Source organism: Doryrhamphus excisus, linkage group LG2 (assembly GCF_037039965.1).
Source record: "Doryrhamphus excisus strain RoL-2023G ecotype Guam linkage group LG2, RoL_Dexc_Guam_v1.1, whole genome shotgun sequence".
Lineage (NCBI taxonomy): Eukaryota > Metazoa > Chordata > Actinopteri > Syngnathiformes > Syngnathidae > Doryrhamphus > Doryrhamphus excisus.
Genome location: NC_136358.1, coordinates 9,381,727 through 9,399,288, shown reverse-complemented (window position 1 = coordinate 9,399,288; position 17,562 = coordinate 9,381,727). Strand labels below are relative to the sequence as shown.

The following is a 17,562-nucleotide window of genomic DNA, read 5'->3' as shown; positions in this document are numbered from 1 at the left end:
GAGGAGAGATTTTCTCTTCCCTCCCCCTCCCCAAAAGCTTTTAGCTGAAAGGCTGCAGTGTGGGCCATAGCCAGAAGCTTCTTTTCTCTCCTTTTACATTTGAAATACGATCCTCATGGGAAGGAGGGCTTTGTCGCCATGGCAACCTGCCACTTGCAGCTCAACAATGCTCTCTTTAAAAGCTTTTGCAGGTTCTTCTTCGGGAGACGTTTACATAAGTAGGAATATTTAAAACAATTGTAGATGTGGGTGTCTTATCATTGGATGGTCAACATACAGCTAGCGCCACGCCAGCTAGTTACAATGTATTCATTAAGAAAGGATCTTGTATATGCATTTTATCTACATATTTACATTCAATGGCCATGAAAACAGCATGTTAACATGCTAATGTTAGCATGCTAACACCTAGCATGGTGGTGCTAAGTGTCTATTCATATTCTTGAAAATCACAAAAAATGATAGTATATTCATGTCAGCATGCTAGCAATGTTAACATGCTAACATTAGCATGCTAATGCCTCACATAATAATGTCTACCCATGACAATGCCTAAAAATGCTACTATGCTATTGTTAGCATCCTAACACCTGGCATGATAGGAGTATATGTTTATGTATATTTCTACCCATATATAATAGCCAATAGCCAAAATAGCCAAAAATGTTTGCATGCTAACATTAACATGCTAGCAATGCTATATTTTTAATATTAGCATGTTAACACCTAGCATGTATAAAAGAATGGAAAACACAACTAGCATTAATATAGGTGTCTCCCTATGAAAAGGCCTAAAAATGTGACTATGCCAATATTAGCATGCTAGCAATGGTAACATTATCATGCAAACACCTAGCATGAAAAAAGTGTTTATACAGGTGCCTATTTATGAAAATGGTTAAAAATGTTACTATACTAATATTTATATGCTATCACCTAGCATCATAGTGATAAGTGTTAATATATGTGTCAACCCATGATCAAAAGAGCAAAAAAACAATAGTATACTCACATTAGCATGCTAGCAATGTTTACATGCTAACATTAGCATGCTAACACCAAGCAAGATAGTGCTAAGTGTTTACCTGTGATGAAAATAGCAAAACATGCCAGTATGCTAACATTAGCATGCTAGCAATGTTGACATGCTAGCATCTAGCATGAAAACAAGAAAAAATCGGCAGTAATTTCACAAAAATCAAGTCAAAATAATATGGTATGGTTATTATTTTTTGAAAGACATAATCTCATGAGAAAAAAAACAACAATTAAAATTGTTATTTTTGGAAAATTAAGTTATGTTATGAGAATAAAAGTACTAATTATGAGGAGAAACTTTACAAGAAGATGGCTAGATGACAAAAAAGAAAACCAAACAGTTGTCAAAGTCAAAAGTTTTTGCATTTTAACGAAAAAAACAGATGCAGTTTTACTGGCATCATCTCATAATATCTGGAAAAATATTAAAGAAGAAAATACATACTGTACATGTGTTTTCATTGGATAGCATAAAGACTTTTACAATTTTTTGCTGTTTTTATTGACCAAAAAGTGTCTGACGTTTGGACACACCTTCCCATTCCCTGGCATGAGGATGTGTGTCCAAAGCTATGACCGGCGAGGTGGACGACATGCATTTCCCCGGGTTTTTGTCGTCCTTTAAAGTGGACGTAATCCAGCCTAGCTAATCCAGGAGACAGACTAATCTACAAATGCTCAGGTTTAAAAGTTGTAGACACAGTGTCATGGGAGCCAACATGATAGCAAAGCACAGTAGTCATTAAATAAAATATTAACAGGTCATCTGTATTAATCTAAATCTGCATTTCCGTGTATTATTATGTATTACTGTGGCCAAAACTGCTGGATTAATAAAAATAAAGCACCAATCATAAAGTAGCAATATCAGACATTGCAAAAAACAAGCCAAAAACATGATAAAAAAGGAATGTTTAATGCAAATGTGTGTATATATGTCAGACATACATACAGTACCATAGAAATGCCTATACAAAAACTGAAGGCAAACAGAGGCAAAAAGAACAATAAAGCAAAAGAAGCTACAATTATTACAGATTAATTTGTAACAATGTAACTGATTTAATGCAAATCAATGAGAAATCATTTACCAAAAAAAAGAACACATTACTTCATGTTTGAAGATGACAGTACAATTGAAAAAAAAAATAGATGTAGTTTCCCATAATAGACACTAGAGGGCAGCAAACATCCATGCTATCCATGTCAGCGGCCGTTAGCTTTACATTCTAGTCTCACAGCAGGAATGGTGGGATGACTTTTAGGGGAGTGGGGAAACAAAACAAGAATTCCCGACACATGCAGTCGTATTTTTGTTCATTCTCGGGGAAGACATTCGTCCTCAGTGATGCCCTGAGCCTTCAGCTCCTCCAGGACGTTGTCCAGGTGTCCCGGATCTGGGTATCCGTGTCCCGTCAGGTTGGATCCAAACTCCGTCTTGTGGTGCACCTCATTCCAGATGACCGTGTCCGACTCGCCCGTGGTGCTGGACGTTCCCACGGAGAATATGAGCCGGCGGTCCCACGCCACCAGGAGCAGCCTCAGCACCTTCAGGTGAGACGTTTATATTCCTTTACTTCCATTTCATCGATATCGGTTCTAACGAATTACTACTTATTACGATACTATTTTCATTTCCCGGCAAATTTCTAGTCTTTTATGATATAATTAGTTCTGTTAGTACGATACCCGGTTATTATGATAATCCGGTTACTACGATGCCCTTTTCATCTCCCACCAGCCAATTTGGTCTGCTTATATCGATACAAAAGCAGCTTAAATCAATCTTTGCTTAAGGAAATCCTTAAGATTGATTTAAGCTGCTCGACATTGTTCTATACTATAGAACAATGTCGAGTGCATTATTGCCCACTTTTAATGCAGTTCGGCGCAGGATCGGATATATGGATAGTCGGTTATATCGGTATTTTTTCCGACTCCCAAGAATATCGATATAACGAGACTTTACTGTATTTCAATGTATGGTTTTAAATTGTATTTTAATATTTTTGTTGGGAAGCACCTTTCGGCCTTTGTCGCTGTCTGGAAGATAGCAGTGTCTGGGGAACCCACGGGCGGTGAAGGGTTTTCCCGGGTTTGGGTGCTCCAGGCCCTGAAAAAAAAGTCAACATTTTCATGAGCGCCAGCAAGCAAAAACAATTGGTAGAAAAATACATCAGGTTTTGTGTATTTTTGTGGTTTTCGTCTCAACTTAAGAAGCCAAAACTAACCACTTCCACACAGAATGGGAGAACATGTTTCACTCTACCCAGTGGGACATGCCATGGCTGACTTCATGGAGTGCTAAGCTGATGTCTCATCAGTGTTTTGTGTCATTACTGCCACCTAGTATCCAGAATACTACATAACACTTCTATTTCCATATTCTATGCTGGAACCTATCCCTGCTGACTTTGGGCAAGAGGCGGGGCACAGCCTGGACTGGTTGCCCAAAAGATTGGACCGAAAGGTCGGGAAAGGTCCATTATCATGCTAAGAATGCTAATATGCTAATGTGAACAAGCAACACCCGGCATGGTGGAGGTGTTTGTGTGCGTTACATTTTTTTTTACTATGTTCACTATGTAGCATGCTAGCGCTAACATGCACAAAGTGTTCATATAGTGTTTCTACAACTTCTATGACAACAGCCACACTGCTAATATGCTAAGGTCAGCATGTTAACAATGCTAACATTAGCATGCTAAACCTAGCATGATAATACTAACTGCCTGCCATTGTTAAAACTAATGAAAATGGTCTAATGTTAGCATGGTAGTAATGCTATCACTTAGCATAATAGCATATTAGCATGCTAGCGCTAACATGCGCAAAGTGTTCATATCGGTTTCTACAAATTCTATGACAACAGCCACACTGCTAATATGCTAAGGTCAGCATGTTAACAATGCTAACATTAGCATGCTAAACCTAGCATGATAATACTAACTGCCTGCCATTGTTAAAAGTAATGCTATCACTTAGCATTAAAGCACTAAGTGTTTCTGTAAGCCTGAAGTTATAAAAATGGTGAAAAAGGCTACTATGCTAATGCACGCCACACCTAGCATGGTAGTGTCTTTGTATTGTAGTACTCATAAAAACGGCAAAGAAATACTACTATGCTAATGTTAGCATGCTAGTAATGCTAAGATATAGCATAATAGTGCAATGTACAATGAAAGCTAAATTGAGTGTTTCATTTTGACTTTGCCCGACCCCTAGCCTAGCCACCAAATGGTGGAGGTCTCACCTGGAACAGTAACAAAGACGAGGAAAAACACATCACCACGGCTTAGGAGTGGCACTTAGGAGTGATAATCAGTTTTTAATTGGATGGTTTTGCCTTACTCAAAGGTGCATGACAATTGGTAGCACAGGCTTTTGTTGACAGTTGATGGTTTGTTTACTATTGAGAACAATACCTTGCAAACGGCCAACAACATACCTGAATGCCAGGCGGAATGTTGTAAATAATTCGTATGGTTTTGCAGTCGGGGTGTCCAGGTAGCGAGTGCGGGATGATGTGGTACTCCATCTTGCCGGGAGGCTGGTTACCGGTCTTGACGCCGTAGATGGTCTTGCAGGTGGGACACTGCAGGCTGCCATCTTTGTTGCCGTTGTTGTACATGGCCACCAGGCACTGCAGGTGGTACTGGTGACCGCACTGAGCCAGGCGCCCCACTGACTCCGCCCGGGAGATGCCGCCCACCCCGGGGCCCTTGTAGCCCGACGGACCGGCCAGCATCTCCATGCAAATGGTGCAGTCCTGGGGTGGCCACAAAATAATTTTTAACATTTCATGATACTGATCATTTTCAAGTCCAAAACCTTTTTAGCTTCTAATATTTCATCTGTGAAAAATTCAGTTTAAAAACAAGCGTCATAAATTAAGAGAAAAATACTTTCATATGCAGGACAGCATCCAGTTTCTCATTTTCAAATTTTTGGTTGGATGAAAAACAAGCAAGAAATGCAATTTTTGAAGATTTGTTTAAAAATGTAAATAAAATTAAAAAAAAATCTAAAATGACAACAAAAATAGTTTCACATATAGCGTCAAAAAAGTTCATTTTAAATGCAACACTTTTCTAATATTTTCTAAAAATATTTTCTAACACTTTCTAATATTTACAAGTCAGAAAAGCCATTTTTGAAGAATTAAAGCAAAAACAGATGAAAACAAACAGTTTCACATACAGTGTGAGAAAGAAGGCTAGTGTCAAAGTTCGGTCATGTGCTAACTTTGTTTTTAGACGCACCAATTTTAATTGTGAAAAATTGGTCTTTTTTTTTAAATGATAACAACTGTCCAAAATACTTTCACGTACAGGACAGCACTGTGCCAAAGTCATAGACATAACAATTCTTTCAAGATTTATTTATAAAATATATCTAAAATTATAAAAATTTTTGTTAGTTTTATGTTAGCATGAAAAAAAGTGTCCAAAATGTTGGCCAATTTGCTAACTTCATTTTTTAGGCAGTTAAACAGTTTTTCATTTTCTAATATTTTCATGAGTAAAACAAACAATAAAATGAATAAAAACTGAAATAACTACAATATATCATTTAAAAAAACAACCATAAAAAAATGAAGACAAAATGTTTACCAATTTTAGTTGCTAACCATTTAAAAATGTTCCAGAGTTGTAATTATCAGGCCGATACCAATACTGGTATGTGGAACATGACAACATTTTTTAAATATCGCTTTTCCATGATTGGGAAAAATGTTATCTCGGTATCAACTGATATCAAATTTTTATCCTGATATCGGGCCAATAATTATCGGACATCCCAAATTTTAATGAGTCCCATTTTTACTTCATGAAAAACGTACTTGCTAAGAAAAAAAACATGCAGGACAGGGTCACAAAAAATTCAGAAATGTATGAACTTAATATTCAGACAAAAAAATGTTTACTTGTCCCCTATTTTAATGAGTTAATAGTAAGTTAAAAAAAAAATCTTAAAATTAAAAAATTAAAATTTTTCCTCTGATACTTTCTGAAATATTTTGTAAAAAAAAAAACATCTAAAATAAAAACATACTTCAATAATAATAATGTATGAAATAGAGTGGCATAGTTACCTCCTCTGGGGGGTTACGGACTTTCTGAAGATATCTCTTGACCACCTCCTCGGGGGTCCTCCCTGTCATTGGAGGAAAACAAACATCAGAATTCCTACTACGTTTTACCAGTAGAGGGAATATTGACAGACCTTTTCGGGCTTGCTTCTTAGTTGTTTTGCGACAGCAGTGGCCCAAACCCGGTACGGGTTTGATGTCGCTTTTGCTGACAGGTGGCGGGTGGAGCACCAGCTTGGGGGGGCGTGTCAAACAGACAGGCAGTCCTGCGGCGCTCATAAGGATGCCGGTAATACCTAAAAAAAAAAAAAAAGGAATTATTTTCTATGACTCCTATTTCAAATGCTGCATCAGGGAGTCCTCTGTTTACCTGCCAGTGCAGGGTGCACAGGACTGGAACCATTCAGGTTCTTCACTGGAACCGTTGGCACCCTACAAAACAAAGAATCTGTTTAGACACGTGCTTCGGTCTTAAGGCGCCAAAATCCAATAAGGATGGGGTGTGCACAGGCGGCGTAGCTTCACACAGCTGGCGCTGGCATATGGACCATTGAACCCATGTCACCAGCTTCTAAGGAGCTTTAGCATATGGACTGAGAGGTTCGGCTGTGGGAAAAACGGATCTTCTTTAATTGTATTGAAAACCATACTTGGAAAGCCCCACTGGAGGCCATCAGCGAGGCTTTGCAACAGGAAAATTTCGGCCATTTTGCATCTTCTACTTTGACGGAGGTGCGACACTATGACCCTCATCAAGGCTTTTGAACTCTTACTCCACCAAAGACGTATTTATACTCTTTTATGTTCTTTTGCGGGACAGGCAACAAATGGAATGGAAACATCACACATGGCAGGAAGGAGGAAGTGAGTCAGCGTGGAGGAGTGTAGCGTACAGAATTGTAAATGGTCAAAGTAGCTATATTTGTACACAAATAGTTACTTTGATGTTTTTGTGTTGTTTATGTTATGATAATTGTTTCGATATTTGAGTTGTCACTAAACCAACAAATATTTGTGTCAAAGTGAAATTTACACTTGAAATGGAAGCCGTTTTTTATCCCTTTTTTAGTCAGGAGCAGATATTTTCCTGAAACGTACCTACAGTATGTTCTACTGGTGATTACTAAAGAACCCGAAAAGGTAGAAACAAACTCTTTTTTTTACTGATAAAAGACAGGAGTCTCATTGTTCTTTTGGTAGGTTCCATGTTTATATAGCCACAGAATACAATATTCTGTGTGTCTTGGAAGATCAGTCTAAACAGCCGCTTTTGGCTGGGATGGAATTAGTTAATATGATGTCGCTTTGATATGATTGGTCGCTTTGCTTTTTTTGTCGTCCCAGACATCTGTAAAACCCTCAATGAGAGCTTTAATATGACATGCTGCACGATATGGTTTGCTACAATTAGGTTTTCGGCAGCTGGCATAAACGATTGAAAAAAACACGATATAGTCCAAACGCTAAAGTCTATCCATAAGGTGAATGCCTTTTGTGTTAAGTGCGAAAAATGCTAATGCAAAGTGTTATCATGACACCATTGTAACAAACAGGATCAAACAACAAAATACATTAAAAATAAAGCAGTTAAGCATTCATACCAAAGTTATTTTATGACATAAAATGCTAGTTGCTAAACAAACCACAAACACTGCAATAACATCATAACTATTGTTTTGACATATAAAAAAAGGGTTCACGCCGATTTCATACCTCAACAATAAAAACTACCGTATTTTCCGGACTGTAAGTCACACCTTTTTTTATAGGTTGGCTGTTCCTGCGACTTATACTCCAGAGCGACTTATAAATGAAAAAACTGTTTATGTTACATAATCACTGGACACCTTTTACGTTCATGTTTATTTTTTGTGTAGCTGAATAACCATTGTGTTAGCATATCTTACACCTATTCAGCCTGTTCTCTATTCTTTTATTGTTAGAACTTGCCTTCCAAGAGGATGTAATGTCTGTTTTGGTCAAGTAGTTTGTAAAATAAATTACCCGCAAAAAATGCAACTTATACTCCAGTGCGACTTATGTGTATATTTTTTTCTACCTAATTATGCATTTTTGGCCTTGTGCGACTTACACTCTGGAGCAACTTATAGTCCAGAAAATACGATAACTGACTTCACATGATCGTTAGCCGTTAGCATCAAAACTAATACTGTTGATAATGCAACACAAAAATGTTGAATGTCTTAACAGTACATGCTAGCATTGCTATTTCGGAACGGATACAAAGACGGACACGTGCCGTTTTTGTGGCTGTAAGAAAAACCAAAACACAAATGCTAGGTACTTACGGTCGGCCACTTTTGATAATAGTCATCTTCGCAAAGAAAATATCCAGACAAATTCCCGCTGGTTTTACGCTGCTGTTCCCCTGGGGGTTCGAGTGTTTTCACAGCAGTGCGTCTGGGAGGCCTCGCTCTTTACCTTTTATAGGCCTAATCCACCTTATTCCCATCTGTTGACTTAACTCTTGTAGGCCAGTGGGATTAGTCAGCAGGCTGTAAGGCTGACACAATGACATACTAAAGTAGATTCAATCCACTTATTGGAGTTAGTACGATCCATTCCCTCCGTCAACTACAGGGAAAGTTACCGTTACTGTCGTTCCTATTATTATATTAATATTTATTTCAATATACGCTCAATCAAAATTTTAAAACCAGTCGAAAAATTGCAAGACATTACATTTTAACTCGTTCAATCCCAGCCATTGCTCCAAAGACAACTTCTTCAGCAGCGGCCATTTTAGACTGATCTTCCACGGCACACAACATATTGTCTTCTACGGCTACATGAACAAGGAACCTAGCAAAAGAAGGATTAGACTCCCGTCTGTCATCAGAAAAAAATTAGTTTGCTTCTACCTTTTTGGGTTCTTTGGTAATCATCCATAGAACATGGGTACGTTTCAGGAAAAGATAGCAAGATGGATGGATAGATGGATAGATGAATGGATGGGTTCCGATGGGTGGGTAGGTAGGTAGGTAGGTGATAGATAGGTAGGTAGATAGGTGATAAGATAGGTGGGTAGGTAGGTAGGTAGGTAGGTAGGTAGGTGATAGATAGGTGGGTAGGTAGGTTGGTAGGTCGGAAGGCAGGTGATAGATTGGTAGGTAGGTGATAGGTAGGTAGGTAGGTGATAGATGGGTAGGTAGATACTTTATTCATTTTGTTTGGAAAACACGGGGGCATGAAGGTTTACTATACAAAATATTATCGAAAAATAAAATAAGGAAAATAAAATACGTCTAAGTAAATATCTGTTCCTAACTAAAAAAAGCAGAAAAAACACCATCAACAATAAAATATGTCTAACTAAGGAAATATCTGTTCCTAACTAAAAAAGGCAGAAAAAACACCATCAACTATTAACAATTTTCACATTTGAAACTCAACCGTGTTTCAAACTGTGTGCATGCGCCAATTACACCTCCTTTTTCCTGTCATGTGTTTTTTCCATCCACATGATCCCTGCTGAGTTCTTATCAAATACATGTCTGCCACCTGGTGGCCATTTTTATGGGTTAAAATTGCTCTGAGGATGACATGAATTGGTAAGGAGTTACAGCATCACCTCTTTTGTTTCCTTTTGCCTTAGAAAGGCAAATTGACAGTCCCATAACCATCAAAGAAGAAAAATACTCTTCAAAAGCCTGGAATTTGCAAGAGAGCACCAAACATGGAACATTGAAAGGTGGAAGAAGGTTTTATCCTCCTTTGACGGTCCTGATGGCTTCCAATGTCATCGAGATCCAATGGAGAACATTTGGAATGGATTTATGAAAATGGACATGAGTTCCAGACAGTGAAGCCATCTTCAGCAACATTCCCACTTGCCTCCTGGGAACATCGAGCATGCCCAAAGCCATTTTTCACCTCATCAACAAGTATGGCACAGCTACTCATCACTCACTCCTTTTTACACTTCTTATTTCTATTTTAGGGTATTTTTCCAATTTTTGGCTATGCTATCAGGTGATGCACTGCATATTTCATTTTAATGCTTGTTTGGAATAAATTTTATAGATTTTTTTGTTTCACTCTTTGTGCATTTTGCATCTACTGAGATCCTCCTTATGATCAAATAATGCAAAATATACACTCTTGGATTATTTCAAATGGTAATTTTGATCATGAGTATAAATTGCAAACGAAGGCACTATGCATCTTCTTGTCGGAATAGTCACGACAGTGCATGGTATGCTACTATGAAATCTCAAAGGTGATGTTGGCATTGCTACGAAAAGGCACATATGGGGAATGGACACAGCAGGTTCCGACAGATGGCTTCAAGGTTGAAAAGTTAAACTAGACAACGTCACAGATTAACGCTGACAAGCCCTGCCCACCTGTCCCATTCCTTTCACCTTGCCACAAGTTTACCTGCTGCACTTGTTTGCGTTTCCCAGTCGCAGATGGAGGCCGGTGCTAATGCTGGCAGATTAAGAGAAACGTGACTTCGCTCGTATTTGGCAACATCACCCACACACGCTTAATCCATTTTCGTCTCGTCACGTACACTTAAAGCTAAAGCTTAAAAATAACCGTCACATAGCCTAGCTTGTTGGTAAACAAACCAATGACATGGGAACGGCGTCATCAAACTGAACTGTACAGGAACAGGAAGTATTACAGCTTTGTCTCATGTAACACTTTCATTCATTTTCTACCGCTTACCCTCACGAGGGTCACGGATATGCTGGAGTCTATCCCAGCTGACTTTGGGCGGGGTACACCTTGGATTGGTGGCCAGCCAATCACAGGGCACATATAGACATCATTCACACTCACATTCATACCTATGGACAATTTGGAGTCACCAATTAACCTAGCATGTTTTTGGAATGTGGGAGGAAACCGGAGTCCACGGAGAAAACCCACACATTTTGAGGCACAGCAGCATACCATACACTGTCATGGCTAGTCCAGTTTAATACTTTAAACTTTCGCTTGCCTAGTGAGCCAATTTTACCAACAATGTTCACACATTCTGGTTAAAAATGTCCAAAAACAAGTGAATTCGGAGGCACAGCAGCATATCATACACTGTTGGGACTAGTCTAGTTTGATACCGGACTGCAAATAATAATAGGCATATTTTGTCTGTGTAGCGTCCCTGTTTTTCCGCAAATTTTCACATATTTGGGGTAAAAAGGGCCACAAACAAGTAGATTTGGAGGCACTGCAGCATACCATACACTGCAGGGACTAGTCTTGTTTAATACCATAGATTGCAAAGAAGAATAAGCATATTTCGCAAGCGTAGAGTCTCTATTTTTCCACAAATTTTCACACATCTTGTGGAAAATGGCCAAAAACAAGCAGATTGGGAAGTACAGCAGCATACCATACACTGTAGGGACTAGTCTCGTTTAATACCATAGATTGCAAAGAAGAATAGGCATATTTGGCAAGCGTAGAGTCCATATTTTTCCACAAATTTTCACATCTTGTGGAATAATGGCCAAAAACAAGCAGATTTGGAGGCACAGCAGCATACCATACACTGTTGTGGCTTGTCTAGTTTAATACTTTAATCTTTTGCTTGCCTAGCGTCCCAATTTTACCACCAATGTTCACACATTCTGGTTAAAAATGTCCAAAAACAAGTGAATTCGGAGGCACAGCAGCATATCATACACTGTTGGGACTAGTCTAGTTTGATACCGGACTGCAAATAATAATAGGCATATTTTGTCTGTGTAGCGTCCCTGTTTTTCCGCAAATTTTCACATATTTGGGGTAAAAAGGGCCACAAACAAGTAGATTTGGAGGCACTGCAGCATACCATACACTGCAGGGACTAGTCTTGTTTAATACCATAGATTGCAAAGAAGAATAAGCATATTTCGCAAGCGTAGAGTCTCTATTTTTCCACAAATTTTCACACATCTTGTGGAAAATGGCCAAAAACAAGCAGATTGGGAAGTACAGCAGCATACCATACACTGTAGGGACTAGTCTCGTTTAATACCATAGATTGCAAAGAAGAATAGGCATATTTGGCAAGCGTAGAGTCCATATTTTTCCACAAATTTTCACACATCTTGTGGAATAATGGCCAAAAACAAGCAGATTTGGAGGCACAGCAGCATACCATACACTGTTGTGGCTTGTCTAGTTTAATACTTTAATCTTTTGCTTGCCTAGCGTCCCAATTTTACCAACAATGTTCACACATTCTGGTTAAAAATGTCCAAAAACAAGTGAATTCGGAGGCACAGCAGCATATCATACACTGTTGGGACTAGTCTAGTTTGATACCGGACTGCAAATAATAATAGGCATATTTTGTCTGTGTAGCGTCCCTGTTTTTCCGCAAATTTTCACATATTTGGGGTAAAAAGGGCCACAAACAAGTAGATTTGGAGGCACTGCAGCATACCATACACTGCAGGGACTAGTCTTGTTTAATACCATAGATTGCAAAGAAGAATAAGCATATTTCGCAAGCGTAGAGTCTCTATTTTTCCACAAATTTTCACACATCTTGTGGAAAATGGCCAAAAACAAGCAGATTGGGAAGTACAGCAGCATACCATACACTGTAGGGACTAGTCTCGTTTAATACCATAGATTGCAAAGAAGAATAGGCATATTTGGCAAGCGTAGAGTCCATATTTTTCCACAAATTTTCACATCTTGTGGAATAATGGCCAAAAACAAGCAGATTTGGAGGCACAGCAGCATACCATACACTGTTGTGGCTTGTCTAGTTTAATACTTTAATCTTTTGCTTGCCTAGCGTCCCAATTTTACCACCAATGTTCACACATTCTGGTTAAAAATGTCCAAAAACAAGTGAAATTGGAGGCACAGCAGCATATCATACACTGTTGGGACTAGTCTAGTTTGATACCGGACTGCAAATAATAATAGGCATATTTCGTTTGTGTAGCGTGCCTGTTTTTCCGCAGATTTTCACGTATTTGGGGTAAAAAGGGCCACAAAGAAGTAGATTTGGAGGCACTGCAGCATAACATGCACTGTAGGGACTAGTCTCGTTTAATACCATAGATTGCAAAGAAGAATACGCATATTTCGCAAGCGTAGAGTCTCTATTTTTCCACGAATTTTCACACATCTTGTGGAAAAATGGCCAAAAACATGCAGATTTGGAGGCACAGCAGCATACCATACACTATAGGGACTAGTCTTTAATACCAAAAATTACAGAAAAGAATAAGCGTATTTCGCCTGCATAGGTCCCTGTTTTTCCACAAATGTTCACATATTTGGGGTAAAAAAAAAAACACAATAGGATTTGCATGCACAGCAGCATACCATACATTGTAGGGACTAGTCTGGTTCAACACCACAAATTAAAAACAAGAATAAGTTAATTTTAGATGTCACCGCAAATAGTAAGTTAGCATGCAAATAGTAAGTTAGCATGCATCCAAAACCCTGGCTAGCTTGTATGCTAAGGACAGAAGGGGCCGTATTGAGGGTTAGTGTCTACTCACCCCGACGCGATGAGGGCCCTGGACTGTGCCACAGCTATACGCTGCAAAGCCGGTCGACTCAAACCTGCTAGGCTGGACCTGGGTGGCACAGGGGCGGCGCCAGATGATGAAGTGAGCTGCCCCAGCACGCGGGTGGAAGGCGAGGGCATACAGGTGGAAATGAGAGGCTGGCCTGAAGCAGCAGTAGAGGACGGCGGTGGAGGCAAGGGTGGGAGCGGTGGTGGGGGTATAGTTGGGGGCGGGGGGCGATAGGAGTTGAGTGACAGGGCTGCGGTGGCTGAGCCCAACAGGGATAGAGTGTGAGTAAAGCCTCCGGCCGTGCCGAGACTTCCGGGGCCACTGACACTCGACATGCCACCCACCACACTCGGGCCCCCAGTTGCCCCAATTACAGACGTTCTGTGAGGGGACCGTGACAGTGATGGTAACCGTGGGAGGGTAAGTGAGTAGGGTAGGTGGCTGCTAAGTTTGGGACTGGGCGGTTTAGTCTGTGGTGGTGGTCTTCGCCCCAGAGTTTGAGCGCTTGACACAGTGCCCGCTTTGACACTGAGGAGGAGCATGCACTGCTGGCATGCACAGGGCGGCCCCAAGGAGGTGATCGCTGAAGCAGGGAGTGCCCCGCTGGGGTAGGCGCTCCCATTCCCGGTGCCCCCGCTGTCCATTCTGATCCCCATGCCCCCTCCGGGTACATCTGCCCCCAATGGTCCTGCATTCTGATGCACAGACATCGGTCCCCATGGGTGGTGTGATTTCGGTAGGGGCCCTGATACTAACGGGTACGCCAAATCGGAGCGGCGCTGGATCCGCCTGCAGCGCTGCGTCTGCCCGTTGATTTGGGTCATGCTTCCGAAGTCGATGAGGTAGCAGAAACCCAACGGTGCCAGGTCCAGCCAGGGTTGGTGGCGGTCACGTGCCGCCTGGATTGCGATCCCCACTTCTGTGTCGTACGCCGTCCAGCTGCCCACGTCGTTCTCCCACTCCCACAGCCAACCCTGACCGGGCGCTGACGTGGGGTCATAGAAGCTACGTCGTACTGGTCGGAGAGTGCCTGAAGGAAAAATATAAGTTATATTGCGATTCCATTTCCTGGTGACTTGGCCAAGTGGGCGTGGCTTACAGATAGCACATTCTCATTGGCTTATGCCTCAATTATGACTCTGGTTTCTGCCTGGCAATGTACAGTAAGTACGATAATGTCTGATGTCCTGCTTCCTGCTTCCAGTGGGCGTGGCTTGCATGTTCCACATTCTCACTGGCTTATTATGAACAGACTGTGCACTCTGAATTCTGCACATCTGTATTCCTTATGCTTGTAGCATGGTTAGCAACTTTCTTATCATCCTGTGACTGAACCCTGGGAAGTCTGCCCAGCAACAGGTGACCAGTGAGCCACCAGATTAAAAATGAGAAGAATTTATATGCATCTTTTTTTTTGCTTGTCTGTCTAGCAACAGGACACCCAGTTGTGATTGGTTCAGTTCGTCATAGAGGTTCTTCCATATCCAAGCTGATTTCTGCACTGTTGGTTTTGCAGTTTTTAATTCCAAAACAACTACTACAACTACTACTACAAATCCAATTAAAAATCTGTAGGGTAGGGAGGGGGTGGTGCCTTTGTCAACTGGCACAGCTGTAGCACTCCAATAGCAAAATAAAACATTTGCTAAGAAGTAAAGCTTATTGTACATTTGTATTATATTCTAAAATAATATCAATAAATCTATGCGTGCCCTGATGGGGGTTTGTACTGAGACCCTTGATCTATGACAGATTTAGGGCACTCCTGTAAAGAAGAATGGGAAAATAAAATTCTTAACGACAACAACAACAAAAAGTTTCAAATGTGTATCTACAAAAGCGTAACATAAACCTGATATGCTATGGTTACATGTAAGATTTGAAACATTGCTGCAAAGACAGACAGATGAAGACAAAATATACCATAAATAGAATACATAACACATAATACAATGAGTGTATGCTATAACCTCTTTGAATGACTAGAAAATCGCTCATTTGTGAAACATACCTGTCCATTATCAATGTAACCGCACATCTTAACAATTTTAAAAGGACCGATTGTGTTGTTGCAGGTGGAAAAAGCGGCTATTTCCCAATAGGGGCGTGTTCAGTGTAAGTGTGCATCGAATATGACTGTGGTGGAATAACACGAGCTTACAATAATAACAAATCCTGCAAAAAACGACGTCATTTTGCAGCCCATCCAAAAAAAACACCAACAATAACACTCGGGTGCCTTTTTACCTGTGTCTTGACGGAACTGGTGCATTGACTGTAAATCAATAATGTAGGGCGAGAGGCGAGAGTCCACTTGACCGAGGACCACCACGCTAACACACCGAGGGTCGCTCCGGATGACCGCCTCGATGTGGTGACACACAGCCGGGCTGTAGGGCCGCCAGCGGCCGTGCTCGTTCAGCCATTCCCAGACAACCACGGCGGAGGCTAGTAACATCCTCCTGCAATGATGGCGGCGGCATAATCATAAGAATAAAAAACACCGCACAATTGAAAAACCGTCAACATGGCGGTGACTGGTATTAATAATAATAAAGATTAGGGTTCCACAAAGCACAGGGTTGGTTGTGCTGCATCCATATTGCTATCATGTTGTTATTAACATATTTGGAGGTAAATCTTCCATGTTTGTAGTTCCGGGTGTGCGTGTGTTTTTTTAAGGTGGCGACAACAGCCAATCACAACCTTAGCTTCATTCAGCCAACCAAAAGCATCCTGTCTTACAACTTAAAAACGTGTGTGTTTCATAATTATTTTTGGTATAAATATTGTTTGTTTTAGGTTAGTCAGATCACTATAATGACATGGAGATGCCGGGGATTGAACCCGGGACCTCATACATGCGAAGCATGCGCTCTACCACTGAGCTACATCCCCTGATTGGGCGAATCCTGGTCTTATTGTACCCAAATCAGCAAGGTAGGTAGAGTTAGCACATTCACCCCATACTGTCTCGTGGTGCTCACCTTGCGTGCTTCCCCGTATGACCACACTATCCAGCAAAACCATCAAACATTTGTTCCGCTGGAAAACCTCAGTGTGGTGTTTCATGCCTTTGGGGGGGGGGGGGGGGGGATCAATAAGGGACACACTTATACCTCTATACTTCTATGCTACAGACCGCTTGCTGACTGTCTTGATTTGACAGACCGCTTAGCGGCTGTGTTAACTTCCTACCGTTAGAGGGTGCTAACAGACTATAACATGGCTGTAGAAACGGATTCGCTAAAAAAATAAATTAACTCCAAATTATGGAACTGCAAAGGGGACATGGCCGAAAAAAATGATGGGTAAAAAAAAGAAGATTTCTTGCGAAAGCTCGCAAAAGTTTTGCGTTACCTAATATGATTTACATTAAGAGCATTGTGTTCCGCTACTTCCGTGTTCGGGCGGATATTGGCGGAAAAACGTCAAATTAAAACAGCCCATTGGTGTCGGGGTTGGCCACCTTCCCCTTAGGCCTCGTCCTAGCGGGTGTCGAGTTGGAGGAAGGATAATCACATAAGACTATCGTACACAATTCAGGAGATTTATTCTTGACAGACAAACCTAATACAACGGAGCTCCGGGCTTAATGTATTTCCCTGTAGGCCTATCGAGAGATTGGTCTTAATACAGAGCCAGACAAAAAGAGCATAGTTAACTGTCCCGGTTTTTATTCATTTTAGATTGTGCAGTTGCGGCGGTTGCCGGCGGCCAATGGGTGAAGACAGCGCCCTTCCATGGCAGGCAGATGTGGACCAATCCCCGAAGGGGCAGTAAGGTGAGGAGAGCCTGGAGCTGGTGGTGACTGGTGGTGCCGGCCTCGATGTTCTTCACCCCAGGTGTCTCGAGATTTGCTGCTTGTGTGCTCCTTTGATGTGTCCATGCCATGGTGACTTATATGTGTGGGTGTATTAAGCTGCTGCA

General features: G+C 41.0%; 1 protein-coding gene and 1 non-coding gene across 2 annotated transcripts; both read right to left on the bottom strand.

Moving 5' to 3' along the window:
• Positions 1–1,935: 1,935 nt before the first annotated feature.
• dtx4a (deltex 4, E3 ubiquitin ligase a) lies at positions 1,936–16,714 on the bottom strand. Its single transcript, XM_058067128.2, has 9 exons — positions 16,620–16,714; positions 15,880–16,094; positions 13,615–14,662; positions 6,501–6,562; positions 6,265–6,426; positions 6,134–6,195; positions 4,487–4,807; positions 3,062–3,151; positions 1,936–2,586 (listed from the first exon to the last, which is right to left on the bottom strand). Exons 2-9 carry the CDS (start codon positions 16,088–16,090, stop codon positions 2,356–2,358), a joined length of 2,187 nt encoding a protein of 728 aa, XP_057923111.2. The 5' UTR covers positions 16,091–16,094; positions 16,620–16,714; the 3' UTR covers positions 1,936–2,355.
• Positions 16,459–16,530, bottom strand: trnaa-cgc (transfer RNA alanine (anticodon CGC)). Its single transcript has one exon. It is a non-coding gene; the product is annotated as a tRNA-Ala (tRNA).
• Positions 16,715–17,562: the final 848 nt, after the last annotated feature.

Bases quoted from the DNA above. Each gene is read 5' to 3' on its own strand.
- dtx4a (XM_058067128.2), bottom strand. From the start codon at position 16,090: ATGTTACTAGCCTCCGCCGTGGTTGTCTGGGAATGGCTGAACGAGCAC. The intron at 14,663-15,879 runs GTAAAAAGGCAC...TTTTTCCTTCAG, and splicing joins CCAGTTCCGTCAAGACACAG to GCACTCTCCGACCAGTACGA. The intron at 3,152-4,486 runs GTATGTTGTTGG...CTTTTTTTTCAG, and splicing joins ACATTCCGCCTGGCATTCAG to GGCCTGGAGCACCCAAACCC.